This window comes from Pseudoliparis swirei, chromosome 13 (assembly GCF_029220125.1).
Source record: "Pseudoliparis swirei isolate HS2019 ecotype Mariana Trench chromosome 13, NWPU_hadal_v1, whole genome shotgun sequence".
Classification (NCBI taxonomy): Eukaryota; Metazoa; Chordata; class Actinopteri; order Perciformes; family Liparidae; genus Pseudoliparis; species Pseudoliparis swirei.
In genome coordinates, this window is record NC_079400.1 from 18,469,604 (window position 1) to 18,492,375 (window position 22,772).

Sequence of the window (22,772 nt, forward strand, 5' to 3'; positions counted from 1 at the left end):
TGACAATATACAATCTTATGCCTGTTTGCCTTCATGAACTGCAAAACATTCACAACAGAGAACTCTTCAGAAGTTACTGTATTGAGTTTAAACATATTTTAAGAGAAAACATACCTTGAGCATGTGCATGTTGCACTTCGATGTGGCCAATCAAAACATTTGTTGGTTTCTAGAGATGCACCGATCAGGTTTTTGGTGCCGATCACGATCACTGAAATCAGTATCTGCCGATCACCGATAATACCGATCACCGATCACTGAAATCAGTATCTGCCGATCCGATAATACCGATCACGGTGTTGATTGAAGCATTCTATTTATTGTGTAGCATTATTGCTATGAGGACTATGAGGAAATACATATATAAAGCAACTCAAACATGAAAGAAATTACCGACTTCTTTAAACATTTAGGACTTTTACTTTGAAAAATATCCTAATTGATACATTAAAATTGTTTGATTGCTATTGTAGATTTGAGATGTGTATGGAACACATCTGCATCATTCATTTCCTGGAACTCTTGGGGAAATCTATATACAGGACTTTTCTTAACATACAAAAGACTGACTAATTTTTATAAACTCTTCCTTGGTCCAGTAAAAATGTTTGAATGTTAGCATAATTTAAGCTAAATCTCAGAAACGATTTATAAAGATACAACATCAGTTCATTGTTTACTTTTATATGTTCGTGTATGATTTGTCGACATTTTATTTTGATAAACGGATGTTGTTTCACGTGGTTCTTTCCGCTAACTTTGCAAAACAGGATGTTGTCACTTAAATCCTTCCGCTAACTTTATCAAAATCCTCGCGCGCTCCCGATCGAATGTGTTTACCGTGAACATCAGTCTATAGGGGCAGACATGTGAGAGTCGGCTGAGTCGACCCAGAGATTCAACTCGGGGGACGCCGCTCGGTGGTGAGGATCCCCTCGTGGACCTCTCACTCTGCGGCCCTCGCCCTCGTTGTGTCTCCGCTGCGGTGCGCCTCTTTTCACACATTAGCCCCCCCACACACACACAGGCCAGCCTTCTGCTTCGGTTTTCGTCTCCTTTCTTCTTCTTCTGGAGTTAATGTCGGTTAGCAAACCAGTCATTCAGGCATTACCGCTAACTATAGTGGGCTGAAGTGTAGAACAAGTTTGTCAGCAACAAAAATATTTAATAACAAAAAAAAGAAATCTGCTAATTTACTGGTCGCGCATGCGCGAGTTGATGAAAAATTTACTCGCACTGTGTCTAATTTTAGGCGCAAAATGCGACCATTTGGTCGCAGTCTGGAGCCCTGATATATATTATATATATGTTTACATATAATATATTTATACATATATATACAATATATATTATATGTATATTTATTATATATATATACAAAATATATTATATATTGTATATATGTATAGTTAATATATATATGTATATTTATTAATGTCATAAACATACCTTTTGTTTAATTGTAAAGTGATTTATTTATTGACTCTTTTCTAAGTTAGTTCTTCAGTTTGCTTTCACCTTTGTGTTCATACTATTTATTTTTGATATTGTGCTCACAAACTACTGGAAATAGAGTCAATGTAGTCAGTAGGTTGGGGAGGGCCTGAGCTGGGGGGGGGGCTGAGTTGGGGGGGGGCTGAGCCGGGAGGGGCTGAGTTGGGGGGGGGGCTGAGTTGGGGGGGGGCTGAGTTGGGTGATGGCGGTCCACAAGGAGGATTGGTGTCGTTCTCCTCCTGGTGGTTCTTAGGGGGGCTCATGAGGGGCGACGTGAGGCACCACAGGTCTCATTTCATCAACTGGTTTAAAAACACACTGAAAGAGAGGGGAGAAGTGTTCAATACCAAGATGTGTGTGTCTCTGGGTATCTTTTGGGTAAGATTTTAAAACTCCTAAATAATTAATAATGTATATATGCTGCGTTATATAACCTATGTATCAACACTACAGGTGACAGTGGATATCCCCTCAAGCGGTGGCTGCTCACCCCGTTCAACAACCCGCAGAGCGCAGAGGAGCGAAATTACAACACTCGCCACAGCCAGGCACGAGCTGTGGTAGAGCGCTCAATAGGCCTGCTAAAGGGCAGGTGGCGCTGCCTCGATGCCACAGGAGGAAAGCTTTGCTATAAACCGGACAAGGCATATGCAGCACTTTGGTTCGACCGAAAATCTATTTTAAATGTGCTATATAAATAAAATTTGATTTGATTTGAAGGTGTGCCAAATTGTGAGGCCGTGTGCTGTGCTGCACAATTTGGCACTCCTTAAAAATGTGCCGTTACCCCCTGAGGCTGCATGTACCGGCCACGAGCCAGACCCCCTTCCCCATGCACATCCACACCCACACCCAGGTGGAGTTCAACAGCGTCTGGATGTGATGCGTAACTTACACACACAACAAGGTATTGAAACAACTTATTTATTGGCTATATCTTTTAAACAAGTGCATATTTCTCCCAACACATGACGAATTTGTCCCAGCTCTCTTGCAACCTCGTGTACTGCAGCAAGTGTGTCCCTCTGATTCTGCAGGACTGCATCTGTGAGGACACGGCCGCTGCTGGAGGGCTGCGCAGGAGGTGCTGTGGAGACGCCGGGCCCGGGGCTCGAGGCACGAGGTGCCGTGCCCGTGGAGGCAGGAGGTGCCGTGCCCGTGGAGGCAGCGGGGCTCGAGGCACGAGGTGCCGTGCCCGTGGAGGCAGGAGGTGCCGTGCCCGTGGAGGCAGCGGGGCTCGAGGCACGAGGTGCCGTGCCCGTGGAGGCAGGAGGTGCCGTGCCCGTGGAGGCAGGAGGTGCCGTGCCCGTGGAGGCACGAGGTGCCGTGCCCGTGGAGGCAGGAGGTGCCGTGCCCGTGGAGGCAGCGGGGCTCGAGGCACGAGGTTCCTCGCGAGGTCCTCCTACCCTGGTGGAACCAGCATCTTGTTAATTCTTTTTTCTTAATAAAGTTATGATTTGTTTTTCGAAATACACATATTGTTTTATTTACATACCAGCAGATATCACACAACTTCACGCACAGCTCCAGCCTCAAGTCGGCGGCCAACACTGCTGTTTCGCCAAATGAAGGAGTCGTGCGTTGACCCAGGCCACCGAGCAACCACATTGGTGAACAGCATGTTAGCATCACATATAATTTGGACATTAATCGAATGAAAGTGCTTTCGATTAACGAATGCACTTTCATTGATACTGGGTGCCCTTACAGCAATGTGAGTGCAGTCAATGGCACCGATTACATTTGTGAAACCGGACATTGCTGCAAATTGCATTTTTTTATTTGCCTGCTCATCCACCGTGTAAGGAAACTTTATGTATAAAGGCGACAACGCAATTATACCTCCCAACACATCTGGCATAATACGGCTGAGGGTGGGCTGGGATATCCCCGACCTATCAGCCATTTCCCTCTGAAACGTGCCGGTTGCCAGAAATCCAAGTGTTGTCAATACTTGGATTGGAACCGGCACGGCTCGGTTCCTTCGGGTGCTCCGCTCTAACTCCGGACCCAACACAGCACACAGCTCTAGTAAAACGGCTCTTGGAAGTCGGAACCGGCTCATGAGCCACTCATCATCATTGGCCAGCAAATCTTGCCGGTCTCTGAAATTACGCACCCTCCGCACTCTTCCATTTGCCAAGTCCTCTAATAGTGCCAATCAGCCATTGTGCGTCATTACGCATTGTGGCACGTCTTTATATACACACCCGGCCACCTGATTGTATATGATAAGGTACAGGTGGTGAAATGACCCTGCTTTTATTGACTGGTCCATTTGCTAGCCATAATAAGACGGAGATTCGTCCTAATCATAAGGAATATTAATAGTTATATGGCTTCCTTTTCACTCTATATGTAAGGCACCTAAAGCTGAATCTGTGTTAACCCTTGTTTTAGCCTGCTACTGTTAGAAGTTATTATCGATAATTGATTTTAGACCATGAAGCTTTTTAATCACAGAACGTATATAGTTGCACACCGAGGTGTGCCCGTCACCAGACGCAGATGATATATCAGTATAGACGTAATTCTGTCCTCCTGCTTACCGCATCATTTATGAGAATACATTTCATAACATTAACACAACATATTCGAGGTGGTTTTAAATAACATATCCGTATTTATTTATTTCTCCAAGTTATGTGTCTGTGTGCACTGAGGAGTCGCAACAGAAGTTTGTTTAATCATTTTAAGATTGGCTTTAATCAATGTTTGAAAAGTAGTCCTTCATATGATAAATGAGTAACATATTGATGGTATTATTTCCACATATTTCTCTCCATTCTTCCTTCTGCCAACGGTGTCGCAGTTTCTCGTCTCTCCTGTTGTTGTGCTTAGTGCGTACGCATGGGTTCGAGTTTGCGTGGAGGACCGCACCTTTTCCAGTCAAGTTAGTATTTTATAAATCGCAAACCTTGCGTAAACGGCGTACGCCATTTTTTCTTGCGTAAATCCCTTTATAAATGAGGCCCCAGGACACAAAAGGCGACAGTAAAAATGCAAAGAAGAAGAACAACAAGAAGACGAGTAAGAACAAGAGCAGCCTGAGCCGAGCCAATAAGAAGCCGGGGATGCCCAATGTGTCCAATGACCTTTCGCAGAAACTCTATGCCACTATGGAAAAACACAAAGAGGTATGACTTATACTTATTAAATGTGTGCATCTTGTCACTCTTAAGGAATTTACAGGAGCAGAGGAATGCGTAGACTGGAAGAAGAAGAAAAAGCTCCATTATTGACTTGGAATTTGGTTTTAGAAGAGCTCATTTCACCCGTCCCCGCTCACGCCTCCGTTTCCTGTCCCAGGTGTTCTTCGTGATCCGGCTGATCGCGGCGCCCATGGCGAACGCGTTGCCCCCCATCTCGGACCCGGATCCCCTGATGGCGTGCGACCTCATGGACGGCCGCGACGCCTTCCTGACGCTCGCCCGGGACAAGCACCTGGAGTTCAGCTCCCTGCGGAGGTCCATGTGGAGCTCCATGTGCATGCTGGTGGAGCTCCATGTGCATGCTGGTGGAGCTGCACAACCAAAGCCAGGACCGCTTCGTCTACACCTGCAACGAGTGCAAGCACCACGTGGAGACTCGTTTCCACTGTACCGTCTGCGAGGTGAGTCGGGGGGACGCGGATACATGTTTCATTAAGACTTATTATGTTAATATAATGCAGGGTTCGTACGGTCATGGAAAACCTGGAAAAGTCATGGAATTTTAAAATGGTCATTTCCAGGCCTGGAAAAGTCATGGAAAAAACTTAAATGATGGGTGTGGCGGGCGGGGCGGCGGCGGGGGCCCCGAACTCCATAGCGGCCGCGTCAGGAAGTCTCCCCCAGGCGGCGCTGCAGGACCTCCTGAGGACGCTGCGCTCCCCGAGCTCGCCGCTCCAGCAGCAGCAGGTCCTCAACATCCTCCGGTCCAACCCGACCCTCATGGCCGCCTTCATCAGACAGAGAGCAGCCAGGTATCAAGGGGGTCAGGGCGGCCCGGGGGGAGGAGCAGGGGGGGGGCCGCCCCAGGGGGGCCCCGGAGGCGTGAGGTTCCAAGGGGCCGCCGGCGTGCTGCCCGGTGTCGGCGGGCCCGGGCCGAACCAACTGGCGGCCATGGACGGGCAGCAGCAGGTTAATGTGAGCCAGCCGGGGATGAGCATGGCTCAGGGGGGGGCAGGGGGGGGCAACATGCCCACCATGGTTCAGCTTCAACAGCAACAACAACAACAACAACGGCCGATGTTGCCTGGCAATCTACAACAACAGCAAATGGCTGCATTGCAGCAGCAACAACAGCAACAGGGAGCATTGCAAGCAGGACAACAAGGCAACCTTTCCAATATGACTCCGCAGTTCAGAGAGCTGTTCATGAGAAGACACCTGCAGCAGCAACAGCAATGACAACAACAACAACAACAACAACATATGGGAAACCACGGGCCGTTCCAGCCACCTCAAGGCCTCCAGCAGCAGCAGCAAGGTTTCATCCAGCCGGGCCAGCCAGGCATCGCCCCCTCTTCTCAACCCCAACCTGGGGGTGGAGGTGGAGGGGGGGGTCCCCAGCAGCAGCAGGGAGGACCCCAGGGTGGGCCGGGGCCGCTGGTCCAGCAGCAAGGCTACTCCAACTCCATGTCGCCGGGGGCTGCAGCGCTCCATCAGCGGCTGCAGCAGCAGCATCTGGGTGGGGGCTCTCCGGCCCAGCACAGCAGCCCCATGAGCCCCCAGCAGCAGATGGTGCAGTCCCCCCACCCCCACCTCCAGGGCCAAGGAGGACTCGGTCCAGCCGGGTCGCTCAGCAGCCAGGTCCGGTCGCCGCAGCCGTCGCCGCGGCCGCAGTCGCAGCCGCCGCACTCCAGCCCGTCGCCGCGCATGCAGCCCTCGCAGCCGCAGCCCTCGCCGCACCGGATCTCGCCGCAGACCCAGACTGGCTCGCCCCACCCGGCCCACCCGGGTCACCTCGGTCAACACCCCCCGAGTATGGCGCTGCCTCCGCAGCAGCAGCAGCCGGGCGGTTCTGGAGACGCCGGTCAGTTCAGCTCGGACCAGAACTCCATCATGTCCCAGCTGATCGGGTTGGCGGGGATGCACGGTGGGCAGGGGGCACAGTCGGACATGTTGGGTGGGAACAACAACAACAACAACAACAACAACCAGGAGCTTGGAACGAACATTAACCACAACAGTCTGGACCACATGTAGCCTTGACTCCGTCTCTCTGTCTCGACGCTCTGACCCGTTTTCCCCCAAACGACAAACTGCCAATGAAACGAGAGCGAGGCGGGACTAACTGCTTTTTTTGGGGGGGCTTTTAGAAGTTTTTATTTTTATTTAAATATTTTGTGATGTATAAATATGAACTGAAGCTTCCTTCCTATGGGAGATGCAACATAAATCTTAGAAGTCAATAAATGAATAAATTAAAAACAATGGTAAGTTATTGCTGTTAATATATATCTATATATTTTTGCCAATTGTGTACAAAAAAGGTGGAAGGGCAGTGTTTCAGGTTGAAGATATTTCTTCCTTGGTCTATGACACAATATTTTTGGGGACTGATAATTTTTTGCCTTTTTATGAATATTTTTAAGATTTTAAATGTGGCTAAAAATTAAAAAGTTGACACGATGTACTTTTTTAATGTTTTTGTTTCGCCTCAAAATGCCGTCACGTCATAATTGTATCTATAATGCAGAGAGTAAGGATATTTTATTTCGGAATTTATTTGTATTTCCTGTGTTTTTCTTTCCTCTGATCCTCATACGAGCGTCAACATATCTTCTGTTGCAGGAACACTTTTCACAGCTAATGTACATTTTACAGCGACTGCAACAATTCATATAAATATATATAGAATTTATTTTATATGATAGGTGGGGTGGGCGGGTGCGTTAAATGCAGTTTGATAATTCTTTTTTGGACCGGGTTTATAGGTTGTTATTAAACCTCACCAGTGTTTTTGGGGGGGGACGACAGGACACTGACGGGTTTAGTCGGATTTTTACAAAAACACTGCAAAAAAACAACACAAAGAAAGAAGTCCAGAACCGCAGAACAAATCCTTTCACCCACGGGCCGCCTCTCCACCCTCCATGTCCTATGAATGTGCTCGCCTTCCTTACCCCCCCCCCCCCCACGGACAAACTGTTGACATCCAATCGCCTCGCTGTTAGAGGCTCATTGTGCCCCCCTCCTCCTCCTCCTCCTTAAAGCTGGCCGATATTAAAAGGTTGCGTGTACATATATTACAACCTTTGTTTATTAACTGTGACATTGAGAAGAGGTGGATTTTAAAGTTGTGTATTTTGGGCTGCAGAGGTTTAAGGGGACCCCCCCCCCAACGGTTTCCCCTTGAGTACTTTTCTCTTCTGCTTCTGCTCCTCATCCTCACGCCTCAACCACAAGATTTAATTCAATGTTAGTACTGTACAAAGTAAGAACATGGTGGACTTGGATACTGTTTTTTTTGTAATGAAAGTAAAATATAAAAAAAAAACTGTACATACTTTAAAACCTTTATGAGCAGATACATTATTTTCTGCTGCTTGCCCCCCCCCCCCCATCTCTTGTTTGATTGGATATTTGCTGTATCTGTATAAAAAATAAGAAAAGAAAAAAAACTACAAAAGTACTTCTGAGCTACTGTACAGTATTGAGATTCTTTTCTTAAAGGTAGTGTCGGTCACAAGCACCAATGCGCCTTTTCCTGTGTATTTTTGACAAGGTTTGGGGGGGGGGGGGTTCAATGCAACACGTCACACACCTGAACAATCTCAAAACTCGGACGTGAACCTGCACGATGTTCAGGGCCCGGACGGCTCGATTTTAGAGGTTTAAATTTGGTCATTTAGCTTTTTAATGGAGGACTGAAGACACAATATTCTCACGCTCACTATTTTTCTCAAGGTTGGGCTTGGTGGGTATTTGGGGGGGGGGGGGGGGGAACCAGGTGGCAATATATCTTGAGACTTATTTTATAAGAAGAAGGAAAAACTGTCTTTTTTTATATATACTGTAGATATATTATTTAATTTTATTTTTTTGGAAATAAAACTTGAAGCTACAGGAATTATTAGATTTTAAAAAACATGTTTGGTTTTGTATTAAAGATGTTATGGTGATGCAAAAAGACACTGCAGACGGTCATTCAGTTTGCTGGGGGAGGGGAGGGGGGGCGTGGAGTATATTATACCATCCCTTTTTTCAGAAGTGTTTCATGTCCATGAATATAGTTGTAAACTTATGAATCACTGTACAAACTGATGGCAACTGAACAAATAGTTTTGTTTGAATCATTTCTTCTCAAGAGAGAGACTGGAAATAAGACTATTTAAATATTTGTTGAGTATTCAAATGGAATCTTTGACCACTTTTCTTTCGTTCCTCTTTAACAGTTTTTGGTGCTTGCTGAGAGAAGGCAAAAAATAACTATTGCTCCATTTTCATTAGTTTCTTTTTTAAGTTATTTTGGTGGTCTGATTGTTTTGTTTTTTTGCCAATAAATTAATTGTACAATAAAGTATGTTTGTACCATTGGAAAAATACTTAACTGTTGCTTTTTGTTTTTCCCTTTTCAGTGAGATATTTTCTGCGGGCGAATAAATTAATATATATATAAATATATATGAATATAAATATATATAACACATTTTGAGCTTTGCTATATTTCAGTTTCTGTATAAAAAAAAGCATCATAGCAGGATAATTATTCAAATGAATTACGACCCCATTAGTGAGTCATGAGGTCACATACCGGGACTCCAATTCGTGTAATTAATCACACCTGTGTTTGCCCTTTCAATACTTTTGAAGAATTAGTTCACAGCATCACAGCGTCCCCTAATATCTAAGAAATATATTATATTACACAATTTTGACACATCCAAATTCATTCTGAACAAGAATAAGCAGCCGAACACGTGATTAAAATAACATTAAATATGAGCAACATTTATTTTAGTATTACCATAGAAATATATTCTATACAGGTCCAAAAATAATGAATAAATATACATTCAGGCCACACAGGTATCTTTAAAGGATGAATAAATATACATTCAGGCCACACAGGTATCTTTAAAGGATGAATAAATATACATTCAGGCCACACAGGTATCTTTAAAGGAGAAATAAATATACATAAATATTCCTTTGTTAATTGCCTTTTTCTTTCCATTATAAGAGCAATATACAACTTCCTGTAGCACAACACTGTCCACATAGAGCTTCAGAGGGTGTAGTAACAGTCTGTTACCACACGGCTTTGATACAGACGGTAATCAACACAAGTTGAGACACCTGTCGGAATTGTTAGCATCAACTTTCAAAGTTCAATTTACTTCCTGAACTTGCAGAACAGCTGCAGGTTATTAACTCATTACTTGTTACCAGAAAAAGGCCTTTTTGTAGAACTCTCAAATGTACATTATTTTTCAGTTTTTGGTTACCTAAACTTTTTACTTAAACTGCTCACATCTCAATAAAAAACTGGGAGAATTGAGGTGTTCTAAAAGTGTTGACGGGTAGTGTGTAATAAAGCTGTTATAACCAACATCAACAACTCACTGAACTCAGCTACGATGTCACATGACCAACAGATGCACAACAGGACGTCAGCTGCTCTCTGGAAGCGCCGACCTGCATCTGGCCGTCGTGTCCGAGCCTCAGCTCGGCGTACGTCCTGGTGACTGCAGGCCAGACAGGAAGTAGCAGGCGATGTGGGAAGAGCAGAGCGAGAGGAAATCCAGACGGCGGCGGCGCCTCCGTCAACATCTCCACGCCACCAAAAACCCAGTCCGGACGTCACGCCTCCTGGCCTCAGTCTCTGAAGAAGCCCTTGGGCACCCTCGCCTCTCGGAAGGTCACCGTGAGGGAGTTGAGGGTGACGTCCGTGACCGCCACCCCCGTGAGGGCGGGCCTCCAGACGGCGTCCGGCTTCTCCGGCGGCGCGGCGACCTCGTCCGGCCCTATGGCGGCGCTTCTCCGCTCGTCCGCCCTGTCCTGCCCTGAGTGAGACAGGAAGACGGAGGAGGTAGAGACGGACAGTGAGCCCACTCTGACCCGGTCGACCCGCCCTCTGACGGAGGACAGGAGGGTCACATTCTGCACGCCACGCCGTCACTGTGGGGTGACGGCTCACCTTTTAGAATCATTCAAATGTGTTGTTGTCTCGTGTCATTTATCAAAGATTTACATCTCACCTCCGAGCAAAGAGGATGTCTCACTCCGAGCCTGAAACCTTCACCCGCTCAGCCTGTAACGGGTCGACCGGAGCTCTTTAATCCGCTCGGGATGGAGGACATGCCGTGCTTTGAGGGTTTCGGTTGCATGCCCGGTGACCACGGCCCGGTGACCGCGGCCCGGTGACCACGGCCCGGTGACCACGGCCCGGTGACCACGGTCCAGTGACCACGGCCCGGTGACCGCGGCCCGGTGACCACGGCCCGGTGACCACGGCCCGGTGACCGCGGCCCGGTGACCACGGCCCGGTGACCACGGTCCAGTGACCACGGCCCGGTGACCGCGGCCCGGTGACCACGGCCCGGTGACCACGGCCCGGTGACCGCGGCCCGGTGACCGCGGCCCGGTGACCACGAGATGAGTAAACTAGCTCGCGATGCTGATTGGATTCTACCGGGCGACCGACTGACACACTTACCATTCAAAGTGCCTCCGCTCTTCTCTATTGTCTCCTCTTTCTCCTCCTCCTCCTCTTCCTCTCCATCCTCTCCACTTTCTACATTGTCCTCCTCCTCCTCCTCCTCCTCCTCTTCCCAGTCCTCCTGTGTGGGACTCGGAGGGTTGGAGTCCAGGCACATGTGCTGCGACCTCCTGGGTTCGCTCTCTCGATATTGTGGGTCTCGATCCTCGTCCTCTTCCTCATCCTCGTCCTCATCCTCTTCCTCATCCTCGTCCCCGGGGAGCAGGGAGCGCGTGAGGGAGAGACGCAGGCGAGGCGGAGGTTGCTCCGGAGTCTTGTGAGCGCTGCGGAGATCCATGGTGTGGATGATGTCCTAGAGGTCAGAGAGAGGTCACACGGACATCTTCAAACAGGAGGAGGTCACACTGGTTACGGAGGAGAGCAGGTGAGGGGGGGGGGGGGTAAACTTTACCTGCTCAACGAGTCCTTTGGCTTTGGGTCCTCTCCTCCTGGTCCCCACAGTTCTCTCTCTCTGCTCCCTAAAAAAACAGCACACTGTTAAAAAAGAGGCAAAATGTCTCCTGTGAGAATCACGAGGAGCATCAGGAGAGACCGCTGAACACTTCCTATTGTTGATGTTGTTATTGTTTTATGTTTGTTATGGTCTGAGACCGCTGAACACTTCCTGTTGTTGATGTTATTGTTTTATGTTTGTTATGGTCTGAGGCCGCTGAACACTTCCTATTGTTGATGTTATTGTTTTATGTTTGTTATGGTCTGAGGCCGCTGAACACTTCCTGTTGTTGATGTTATTGTTTTATGTTTGTTATGGTCTGAGGCCGCTGAACACTTCCTATTGTTACCTTCGCATTGAAAATGCCGGAAGGTTATGTTTTGATCGCCGTGTATTTATTTATTTATTTATTTGTATGCGTGTTATTCGCAAAACTCAAAAAGTATTGAACCGAATCGCATGAAATTTGGTGGGATGATTGTTTATTATCCGGGGACCAGTTGATTAGATTTTGGGATCGATCGGGTCAAAGGTCAAAGGTCATGAACAGGTCAAAATCTTTCGCAGAACTCAAAAAGTATTGAACCGAATCGCATGCAATTTGGTGGGATGATTGTTTATTATCCGGGACCAGTTGATTAGATTTTGGGATCGATCGGGTCAAAGGTCAAGGTCAAAGGTCATGAACAGGTCAAAATCTTTCACAGAACTCAAAAAGTATTGAACCGAATCGCATGAAATTTGGTGGGATGATTGTTTATTATCCGGGGACCAGTTGATTAGATTTTGGGATCGATCGGGTCAAAGGTCAAGGTCATGAACAGGTCAAATCTTCTTGAATCACATGGAATTTGGTGGGATGATTGGTTATTATCCGGGGACCATTTGATTAGATTTTGGGATCAATCGGGTCAAAGGTCAAGGTCATGGAAAGGTCAAAATCTTTTTTTTACCATAGCACGATACATTTTTGTCCAATTGGCATGCAACTAATGCCAAAATGTTCATAATTCAATGCCCAATCTTGTGATATGCGAAGGTATGCGCTCTACCGAGTGCCCGTTCTAGTTGTTTATGTTAGTGTTTTATGTTTGTTATTGTTTTATGTTGTTAGTTTTATGTTTATTATGGTCTGAGACCGCTGAACACTTCCTATTGTTTATGTTGTTATTGTTGTTACCTTCGCATTGAAAATGCGGAAGGTTATGTTTTGATCGCCGTGTATTTATTTATTTATTTGTATGCGTGTTATTCGCATAACAAAAAAAGTTTTAAACCGAATCGCATGAAATTTGGTGGGATGATTGGTTATTATCCGGGGACCATTTGATTAGATTTTGGGATCGATCGGGTCAAAGGTCAAGGTCATGAAAAGGTCAGCATCCTCTTGAATCGCATGAAATTTGGCGGGATGATTGGTTATTATCCGGGGACCATTTGATTAGATTTTGGGATCAATCGGGTCAAAGGTCAAGGTCAAGGTCAAAATCTTATTTTTACCATAGCACGGTCAATTTGTATCCAATTGGCATGCAACTAATGCCAAAATGTTCATAATTCAATGCCCAATCTTGTGATATGCGAAGGTATGCGCTCTACCGAGTGCCCATTCTAGTTACCTTCGCATTGAAAATGCCGGAAGGTTATGTTTTGATCGCCGTGTATTTATTTATTTATTTGTTTGTATGCGTGTTATTCGCAAATCTCAAAAAGTATTGAACCGAATCGCATGAAATTTGGTGGGATGATTGTTTATTATCCGGGGACCAGTTGATTAGATTTTGGGATCGATCGGGTCAAAGGTCAAAATCTTTCGCAGAACTCAAAAATTATTGAACCGAATCGCATGAAATTTGGTGGGATGATTGTTTATTATCCGGGGACCAGTTGATTAGATTTTGGGATCGATCGGGTCAAAGGTCATGAACAGGTCAAAATCTTTCGCAGAACTCAAAAAGTATTGAACCGAATCGCATGAAATTTGGTGGGATGATTGATTATTATCCGGGGACCAGTTGACTAGATTTTGGGATCGATCGGGTCAAAGGTCAAAGGTCATGAACAGGTCAAAATGTTCTTGAATCGCATGAAATTTGGTGGGATGATTGGTTATTATCCGGGGACCATTTGATTAGATTTTGGGATCAATCGGGTCAAAGGTCAAGGTCATGGAAAGGTCAAACTCTTTTTTTACCATAGCACGATACATTTTTGTCCAATTGGCATGCAACTAATGCCAAAATGTTCATAATTCAATGCCCAATCTTGTGATATGCGAAGGTATGCGCTCTACCGAGTGCCCATTCTAGTTTGTTATTGTTTTATGTTTGTTATTGTTTACTGTTTATTATTGTTGTGTTTATTGTTGTTTTATGTTTGTTATTGTTGACTGTTTATTATTGTTTTGTGTTTATTGTTGTTTTATGTTTGTTATTGTTTTATGTTTGTTATTGTTGTTCTAATTAGCTCTATAGCTACATCTGGTCCAGAGCATCAAATGATGACATTTATGTTTTAACTTTCCACGGCCCCTCCAAAATAAAAGATGATAATAATAATAATATTAATAATAATAATCATAATGTCCTGTGGAGTTGTTGAGCACCAGTGTTTTGGGGTTCCATTACAATACAAACCAGCACATGCAGAGAAGGCATGCTCCTGAACGCATCATCTCACTCTTCCGGTAAGCTTTGGTTGCCAGCTCAACAGCGAGCATGACTTCTTCTTCTCTCCCTCCCGCTCCCTCTTGCTCAGTGTGTCTCATGTATAGTTATCCCCCTGCCTCCCTTAATGATAACGATACATGCAACAAGTGTAGTTTATTTGCTAGGTTGGAGGCAGGTCTAAGTGGGTTAGATGCACGGCTCCGCGCTATCGAAGCTCAGACAGCTATGCTAGTTAGCCCGCCCTCTCCCGTAGTCGGCGCGAGCTACAGTCAGCTGTTAGCTGTGCCCTGGCGGTAACCGTGCAGCCGGATGGTTGGGTAACTGTTCGCAGGAGTCGTAAGTCTACACAGAAGCCCGCTGTGCACCAACCACTTCACGCTTGAACCAGTTTTCCTGCTCAGCGACACACCCGCTGAGGAACACACCCTGGTTATCGGGAGCTCTATAGTCAGGAACGTGAAAATAGCGAAGCCACGGACCAGAGTCGTGCCTCCCGGGGCCAGAGCGGGCGACGTGAGTCTTGTTTGAAGCTGCTGGCTAAGGATAAGCGGAGATACAGTCAGATTGTAATACACGCCGGTGGTAATGACGCCGAGCCCGCTCGGAACTCACTAAAATTAATGTGGAATCGGTGTGCTTATGCCAAGACGTTGTCGGACACCGTAATTTTCTCTGGCCCTCTCCCAAATTTGCAGACAGACGAATTGTATAGCCGAATGTCGCTTTCAACCGCTGGCTGTCGAGGTGGTGCCCAGCGAATAATGTGGGCTACGAGACAACTGGAAGACTTTCTGGGGAAAACCTGATCTGATGAGGAGAGACGGCATTCATCCCACGTTGGACGGAGCGTCTCATTTCTGCAAATATGACCAAGTTGATCACCGGACTTAATCTATGACAACCCAGGGTTCAGATCAGGAACCGGGAGCAGAGTTGTAGTTTAACACCCTTCTCTGCTCTTCCATTCGAGCAGTTACCCACCCTTGACTTTAGAGTAGAGACTGTGTCTGTCCCACGGCCACTTCAATTAAATAAATCAAAAGTAAGCAGAAGAGGAGTCGTACACAATAACCTTATACAAGTTAACACAATTATTTCAGCAGTGCAACAAAATAGGTCTATTAAATGTGGTCTCCTAAATATTCGATCTCTGTCATCTAAAGCTGTGTTACTGAATGATTTAATATCAGATAATCACATTGATTTATGTTGCCTAACTGAAACCTGGCTGAGCCATGAAGAATATGTCTGCCTGAATGAATCGACTCCTCCAAGTCATATTAATACTCACATTCCTCGAGGCACCGGTCGAGGAGGTGGAGTAGCAGCCATCTTTGAATCGAGCCTATTAATTAATCCTCAACCAAAATTACACTACACCTCATTTGAAAGCCTTGTTCTTAGTCTTTCACATCCAACCTGGAAAACACTACAGCCAATTCGATTTGTGATTCTGTACCGCCACCAGGTCCATATTCAGAGTTTATATCTGAATTCTCAGAATTTATATCAAGTTTGGTTCTTAAAACCGATAAAGTTATTATTGTTGGAGATTTTAATATCCATGTGGATGTTGATAATGATTGCCTTAGTGCTGCATTCATCTCCTTGTTGGACTCGATTGGCTTCTGTCAGAGAGTACAGAAACCCACTCACAGCTTTGGCCACACGCTTGATCTTGTTCTTACTTATGGCGTTGACATTGAGCATTTGAACGTCTCCCCACAGAATCCTCTTCTGTCAGACCACAACCTCATAACTTTTGAATTTATACTACCGGAGTGTACTCCGTTAGTCAAAAGTTTTTACACTAGATGTCTAACTGATAGTGCTGTAGCTAAATTTAAAGAAGCGATTCCTTCTGTATTTGATTCGATACCACGTCTCAATATAACAGAGGACTCCTGGTCTAACTTTAGTCCGTCCCAGATTGATCATCTTGTTGACAGTGCCATAGGCTCTCTGAGAATGACACTGGACTCGATAGCCCCTCTGAAGAAGAAGACAGTGAGGAAGAGGAGGTTTGCTCCCTGGTATAACCCTCAGACCCGCAAACTGAAGCAAACGTCACGAAAGCTTGAACGCATATGGCGTTCAACTAATCTCGAAGAATCCCGCTTAGTTTGGCGAGATAGTCTTAAAACATATAAGAAGGCCCTCCGTAATGCCAGAGCAGCCTATTACTCATCAATAATAGAAAAAAATAAAAACCCCAGGTTTCTCTTCAGCACTGTAGCCAGGCTGACAGAGAGTCACAGCCCTGTGGAGCCGAGCATTCCTATAAACCTTAGTGGTAATGACTTTATGAACTTCTTTAATGAAAAGATTTTAACTATTAGGGACAAGATTAATAATCTCTTGCCCATAACCAGTGCCAATCTGTTCTCAAGTGGAATGGCCTTGGAAACCGCTGTATGCCCTGGTGTATATTTGAGGATTTTCTCCTAACAACCGTGACCCAATTATTGCAACGGTTTCTCCTTCCAACATGTCTACCTGTCTCTTGGACCCCATCCCGACGAGGCTGCTTAAAGACGCTTTGCCTTTAATTGGCGGCTCTCTATTAGATATTATCAATGTGTCTCTGCTAACAGGCCACGTACCACACTCCTTCAAGGTGGCTGTTATTAAACCTCTCCTGAAGAAGCCCACTCTGGATCCAGAGGTATTGGCTAACTACAGACCGATCTCTAACCTCCTTCCTCTCCAAGATCCTTGAGAAAGTGGTCGCAAATCAGTTGTGCGACTTTCTACATCATAATAGTTTATTTGAGAAATTTCAATCAGGATTTAGAAAACACCACAGCACCGAGACGGCACTGGTGAAAATTACAAATGACCTCTTAATGGCAGCAGATAAAGGACCTCTCTGTCCTGGTCTTGTTAGACCTTAGTGCTGCATTCGACACCATTGACCATGACATCCTGTTACAGAGACTGGAGCAGTCGATTGGCATTTCAGGCACGGCACTAATTTGGTTTAAATCCTATTTATCAGATCGATCTCAGTTTGTATTTGTAAACGATGACGCCTCGATAACCACCAACGTTAATCACGGAGTTCCACAAGGTTCTGTGCTTGGACCAATTTTATTTACCTTATACATGCTTCCTTTGGGCAATATTATCAGGAAACACTCCATAAACTTTCATTGTTATGCAGATGACACTCAACTATATTTATCGATAAAACCAGAGGAGAGCAACCAACTCTGTAAAATTCAAGCATGTCTTAAAGACATAAAAACATGGATGACCTGCAACTTCTTGATGTTAAACTCAGACAAAACCAAGTAATTTTAATCGCCCTGAGCACCTCAGAGATCAATTATCTGGTGATGTGGATTCTGTAGACGGCATTGCCCTGGCATCCAACACCACTGTAAAGAATCTTGGCTATCTTTGATCGACTTGTCCTTTAACTCCCACGTAAAGCAAATCTCAAGGACTGCATTCTTTCATCTACGTAATATTTCAAAATCAGGCACATCTTGTCTCAAAAGATGCAGAAAATTGGTTCACGCTGTACATTGAGACTGGATTACTGCAACTCCTTATTAGCAGGCTGCTCTAATAAATCTCTTAGGTCCCTCCAGTTGATCCAGAATGCTGCAGCTCGTGTTCTCACTAAAACTAAGAAAAGAGATCACATCACTCCTGCACTAGCTGCTCTGCACTGGCTCCCAGTAAAATCAAGAATCACTTTTAAAATTCTTCTCTTAACCTACAAAGCCTTGATTGGTGATGCTCCATCATATCTTAAGGAGCTTGTCGTACCATATTGCTCCACTAGAGAGCTACGCTCACTAAATGCGGGACTACTTGTAGTTCCTAGAGTCTTAAAAAGTAGAATGGGAGCCAGAGCCTTTAGTTATCAAGCTCCTCTTTATGGAACCAGCTTCCAATTTCAGTCCGGGAGGCAGACACAGTCACCTCGCTTAAGAGTAGACTTAAGACCTTCCTCTTGACAGAGCTTATAGTTAGGGCTGAACCAGGTTTGCCCTGGTCCAGCCCCTTGATTTGCTGCTATAGGCTTACAGCTTCCTGGGGACGCTTTAGGATGCACTGAGTACCTATCTCCTCTCTGTTTCTCTCCTTAAGGATGAATTTTCATCTCTCAATCACACGCTACTAACTCTGCTTTCTCCCGAAGTCCTTTTGACTTTACGCCTCATGGGGTCATCGGACCCTATGAGACGGCATAGATCCTATCTGCCTGATGGATCGTCTGGGTCGTGGAATTCCTGCTCATGACTACGCCACTGTCCTGTTGAGACTCCGCCCACTCCTCCTCCCCACCGCCATCTGCCTGATGGATCGTGGAGGTCTCCATCGTGGAATATGCCTACTATGAACTATTCATACACTCTGTCATATTCATTGAATGTATTTTAACTCTAAATCTGTCCTTCTGTACACATTACATCTATTGCATCTGTCCATCCTAGGAGAGGGATCCTCCTCTGTTGCTCTCCTCCAGGTTTCTTCCCTTTTTTTCCCCCTGAAGGGTTGTTTGGGAGTTTTTCCTGGTCCGATGTGAGGTCAAAGGTCAGGGATGTCTATGTGTACAGATTGTAAAGCACTCCGAGACAAATTTGTAATTTGTGAAATTGGGCTATACAAATAAACTGAATTGAATTGAATTGACGTCAACACAGCAGCTCAATTAAAACATGTTTCACGGGGCGAGTGGAGCCTCACTTCTCCTCGTAGACCTGCACCAGGCGCCGGTCCAGGATGTGATCCTCGGGCTCCCACGTGCTGTACCTGAGAGAACACGTATCACAACCCGTGTCACGTGAGTATGACGCGCATGTTTTTGGCGACTTTTGTGATGCATTTATTATTTCGTACTTACTTGGGAGGCCAGCCTTTCCACTTCAACAGATACTCCACGTTCCCCTGCGGAGACACGGCGTTTCGTGAGTGGCATCGAGCCCAAGAAGTGCATTTAAGAAATGACGTCACAGACAAAGCCCAGACTCAAAAGATCATTTCAAACGTCCCCCAATGTTTTTCCATAGACGAGTCATACACTCGCAGTCAGTCATCCTCGGTGACGTCATCCGATAACGACCTCCGAGCTCTCAGAGTTACTCGCAGCGGGTGATGTCACCACTTCTTCATTTTACTTCCCCACCTCCACCTTTTACCGCCAAAGTTCTGTGTACCGGGTGAGACTGAATATCTTCCATAAGCAATGTAGTGTGACCTGGAGAGCAGTGGCGCTCAAATGGGGGTACGTGAAGGTCCTCTAGGGGTACGTGAAGGTCCTCTAGGTTTACGCGAAGGTCCTCTAGGGGTACGCGAAGGTCCTCTAGGGGGTAAGTGAAGGTCCTCTAGGGGTACGTGAAGGTCCTCTAGGGGTACGTGAAGGTCCTCTAGGTTTACGCGAAGGTCCTCTAGGGGGTAAGTGAAGGTCCTCTAGGGGTACGTGAAGGTCCTCTAGGGGTACGTGAAGGTCCTCTAGGGGTACGCAAAGGTCCTCTAGGGGGTAAGTGAAGGTCCTCTAGGGGTAAGTGAAGGTCCTCTAGGGTAGCGAAGGTCCTAGGGGTATGTGAAGGCCTCTAGGGGTAAGTGAAGGTCCTCTAGAAGGAAAGTGAAGGTCCTCTAGGGGGTAAGTGAAGGTCCTCTAGGGGTACGTGAAGGTCCTCTAGGGGGTAAGTGAAGGTCCTCTAGGGGTACGCGAAGGTCCTCTAGGGTTAAGTGAAGGTCCTCTAGGGGTACGTGAAGGTCCTCTAGGGGTACGTGAAGGCCCTCTAGGGGTACGCGAAGGTCCTCTAGGGGTACGTGAAGGTCCTCTAGGGGTAAGTGAAGGTCCTCTAGGGGTACGTGAAGGTCCTCTAGGTTTACGCGAAGGTCCTCTAGGGGGTAAGTGAAGGTCCTCTAGGGGTAAGTGAAGGTCCTCTAGGGGGCACGTGAAGGTCCTCTAGGGGGCACGTGAAGGTCCTCTAGGGGTAAGTGAAGGTCCTCTAGGGGTACGTGAAGGTCCTCTAGGGGTACGTGAAGGCCCTCTAGGGGGTACGCAAAGGTCCTCTAGGGGTACGTGAAGGTCCTCTAGGGGGTAAGTGAAGGTCCTCTAGGGGGCACGTGAAGGTCCTCTAGGCGTACGTGAAGGTCCTCTAGGGGTAAGTGAAGGTCCTCTAGGGGGCACGTGAAGGTCCTCTAGGGGTAAGTGAAGGTCCTCTCGGGGGCACGTGAAGGTCCTCTAGGGGGTACGTGAAGGTCCTCTAGGGGTACGTGAAGGTCCTCTAGGGCACGTGAAGGTCCTCTAGGCGTACGTGAAGGTCCTCTAGGGGTACGTGAAGGTCCTCTAGGGGGCACGTGAAGGTCCTCTAGGCGTACGTGAAGGTCCTCTAGGGGTACGTGAAGGTCCTCTAGGGGTACGTGAAGGTCCTCTAGGGGGCACGTGAAGGTCCTCTAGGCGTACGTGAAGGTCCTCTAGGCGTACGTGAAGGTCCTCTAGGGGTACGTGAAGGTCCTCTAGGGGTACGTGAAGGTCCTCTGGGGTTTAAAAAATATATATATTTAAAATGAGCAAGGTGTTGTATGTGTGTTGCAAGATGAAAAACAAAAGAGAAGAATCAATAGTAAACTATTATATAGTTGCAGCCTGCATATTTTAAGATGTGATAATTACTTTACTTATAGCTGCTATTTGACATATTTGAATAAACTCACTATATTATGCCCCTAATCTTTGTATTTGAGCATATACTTCAACATTAGAGTTCCCTTTGTATCATCAGGTACTTGGACCGACCCAGTAAACTCAAACAAGTCAACATGAACTTATTCATAGCAGTTACTAGTCAAGTTTCAGGGGACCCTCTGCGCACGCGCACCTGCATCTGTCAACAGCACATGGCAACGCGCTCACGAGCAAGTGGAACAGGCCCAGAATGAAAGTGTTCATATGTTAACGTGTTAAACGACACGTGACGTGTGCACGGCGTGCAGTGCAGTGGGAACTCCCTCCAGCTGCCCCCTTAGTGTACAGCCGGCAGTTAGATAACCAGATTAGTTGCGCAAGATTTCATTAGCACCCAAAACTAATGAGCACGTGACGCCCACTAAACGTCCCGGTCCGCATACATCTATTAAAGGGAGGGGTGACCTTTTTTACTCTTTTCTTGACGATGGACTCCACAGCAAACACTTGCTCCCCCATCGCCGACAGCTCCATCTCCGTGCGCGCTCCCGCGGTCCTCCGGGCTCGTAGCTGTCAAAAGTAAACCGGGGCTACCGGGACTACCGGGTCGTGACAGCGGGGGCGTCGGATAGGTCCTCTTCCTCCCCGGTCCACCTGGGTGCAGTTTACCGGCCTGGTGGTCCGGAGCGACTTCCTCCAGCCGGTTGTTTCCAGCGTGTCCCGTGACTTTACAAAAATCTGCGACACATCTGCACGGCGCGAGCGCGCACCCGACGGCACGAGCGCGCACCCGCCCCCTTTTCCGACGAGTCCGCGCTCGCTACCAGCTCCCTGATCATTGGTCGGCTACAGTGTGATATATGGATGAATTATTAAACTAAATAAAGTTCTACGATTTGAAAATACTTAAAAGTCTAGAAGTAAAAGTATCAAAGCAGAAAGGCACCCGTGGAAGAGTTATTATAGCCTGTTATTATTACACATGCCTTAGATTGGTAACAATAATTAATATATGAAAAATGAAAAAGTAATTGCAGTCAGGAGTTAACTGATAGATCCAAAGAGTTGGGAGATTATTCAGAAGATATGAAGAAGAAGAAAAATACATCTGCTTCCCAATTTACTTTTCAGAGTGACACCATCTGCTCACTTGGAAACCGCTTTATTGATTATTTCAACAATGCATTGTATTTTTTTCATGCTTTCTATGTTTTATTTGTGGTAGAAGCATATTCTTAAGAAAAAGTGCAAGAACCTCACAATTGTATTTGTGTACTTGTGTATAAGCGCCTATAACTTTCCACTTGTTTGTTTAGTATCGCCAGTGAACAAGTGATATGTTCGTCATGAAGGTGGAAAACGTTTCGTTAATGCCGTCGAAATCCTAAATGAAGGCTGGAGCAAGCTGCTCCCCCGTCATGTGTCAAAAGACACGCTCACTCCTGTGTGTAGTTATGTGTGTCCTTATCGTAAAAAAACAACAGGTAACAGTCATGTTTAATCTGGACAGTGAGTGCTGCACAGGGTAGAGTATAGTTACGAGGATATATGTTGATCCGTAGTCTCGAATATAAAACATAAGAGATGTGAAGACAGCACAAAGTCTTGTTGTGGTATCACAACTTAACCTGAGTCGATCACAGTTTCCCAGCTGACAGCAGTGGGCGAGCTGGGTGTAAACAACGGGCTACATGCTTCATTACACACTGTATTAAGAGTAAACTGGTCTCACATCGACTTGACGTCAGATAACGACGTATAACATAAATATCAGACTGACAACAAGAGCATTTTGTCAAGTATTTATTGAAGTTAG

At 46.2% G+C, this 22,772-nt stretch overlaps 2 protein-coding genes and 1 long non-coding RNA gene across 3 annotated transcripts; 2 read left to right on the forward strand and 1 right to left on the reverse strand.

Moving 5' to 3' along the window:
* Window positions 1-2,150: 2,150 nt before the first annotated feature.
* On the forward strand, window positions 2,151-2,968 carry LOC130203186 (uncharacterized). Its single transcript, XR_008833457.1, has 3 exons — window positions 2,151-2,401; window positions 2,532-2,743; window positions 2,840-2,968. It is a non-coding gene; the product is annotated as an uncharacterized LOC130203186 (long non-coding RNA).
* A 1,052-nt stretch (window positions 2,969-4,020) lies between these two features.
* On the forward strand, window positions 4,021-5,142 carry LOC130203185 (histone acetyltransferase p300-like). The gene is made up of 2 exons (XM_056429109.1): window positions 4,021-4,631; window positions 4,804-5,142. Exons 1-2 carry the CDS (start codon window positions 4,461-4,463, stop codon window positions 5,140-5,142), a joined length of 510 nt encoding a protein of 169 aa, XP_056285084.1. The 5' UTR covers window positions 4,021-4,460.
* A 4,262-nt stretch (window positions 5,143-9,404) lies between these two features.
* On the reverse strand, window positions 9,405-21,722 carry LOC130203181 (chromobox protein homolog 7-like). Its single transcript, XM_056429105.1, has 6 exons — window positions 21,422-21,722; window positions 19,163-19,206; window positions 19,006-19,071; window positions 11,594-11,660; window positions 11,140-11,494; window positions 9,405-10,486 (listed from the first exon to the last, which is right to left on the reverse strand). The coding sequence occupies exons 1-6, from the start codon at window positions 21,488-21,490 to the stop codon at window positions 10,299-10,301; spliced, it is 789 nt and encodes a 262-aa protein (XP_056285080.1). The 5' UTR covers window positions 21,491-21,722; the 3' UTR covers window positions 9,405-10,298.
* Window positions 21,723-22,772: the final 1,050 nt, after the last annotated feature.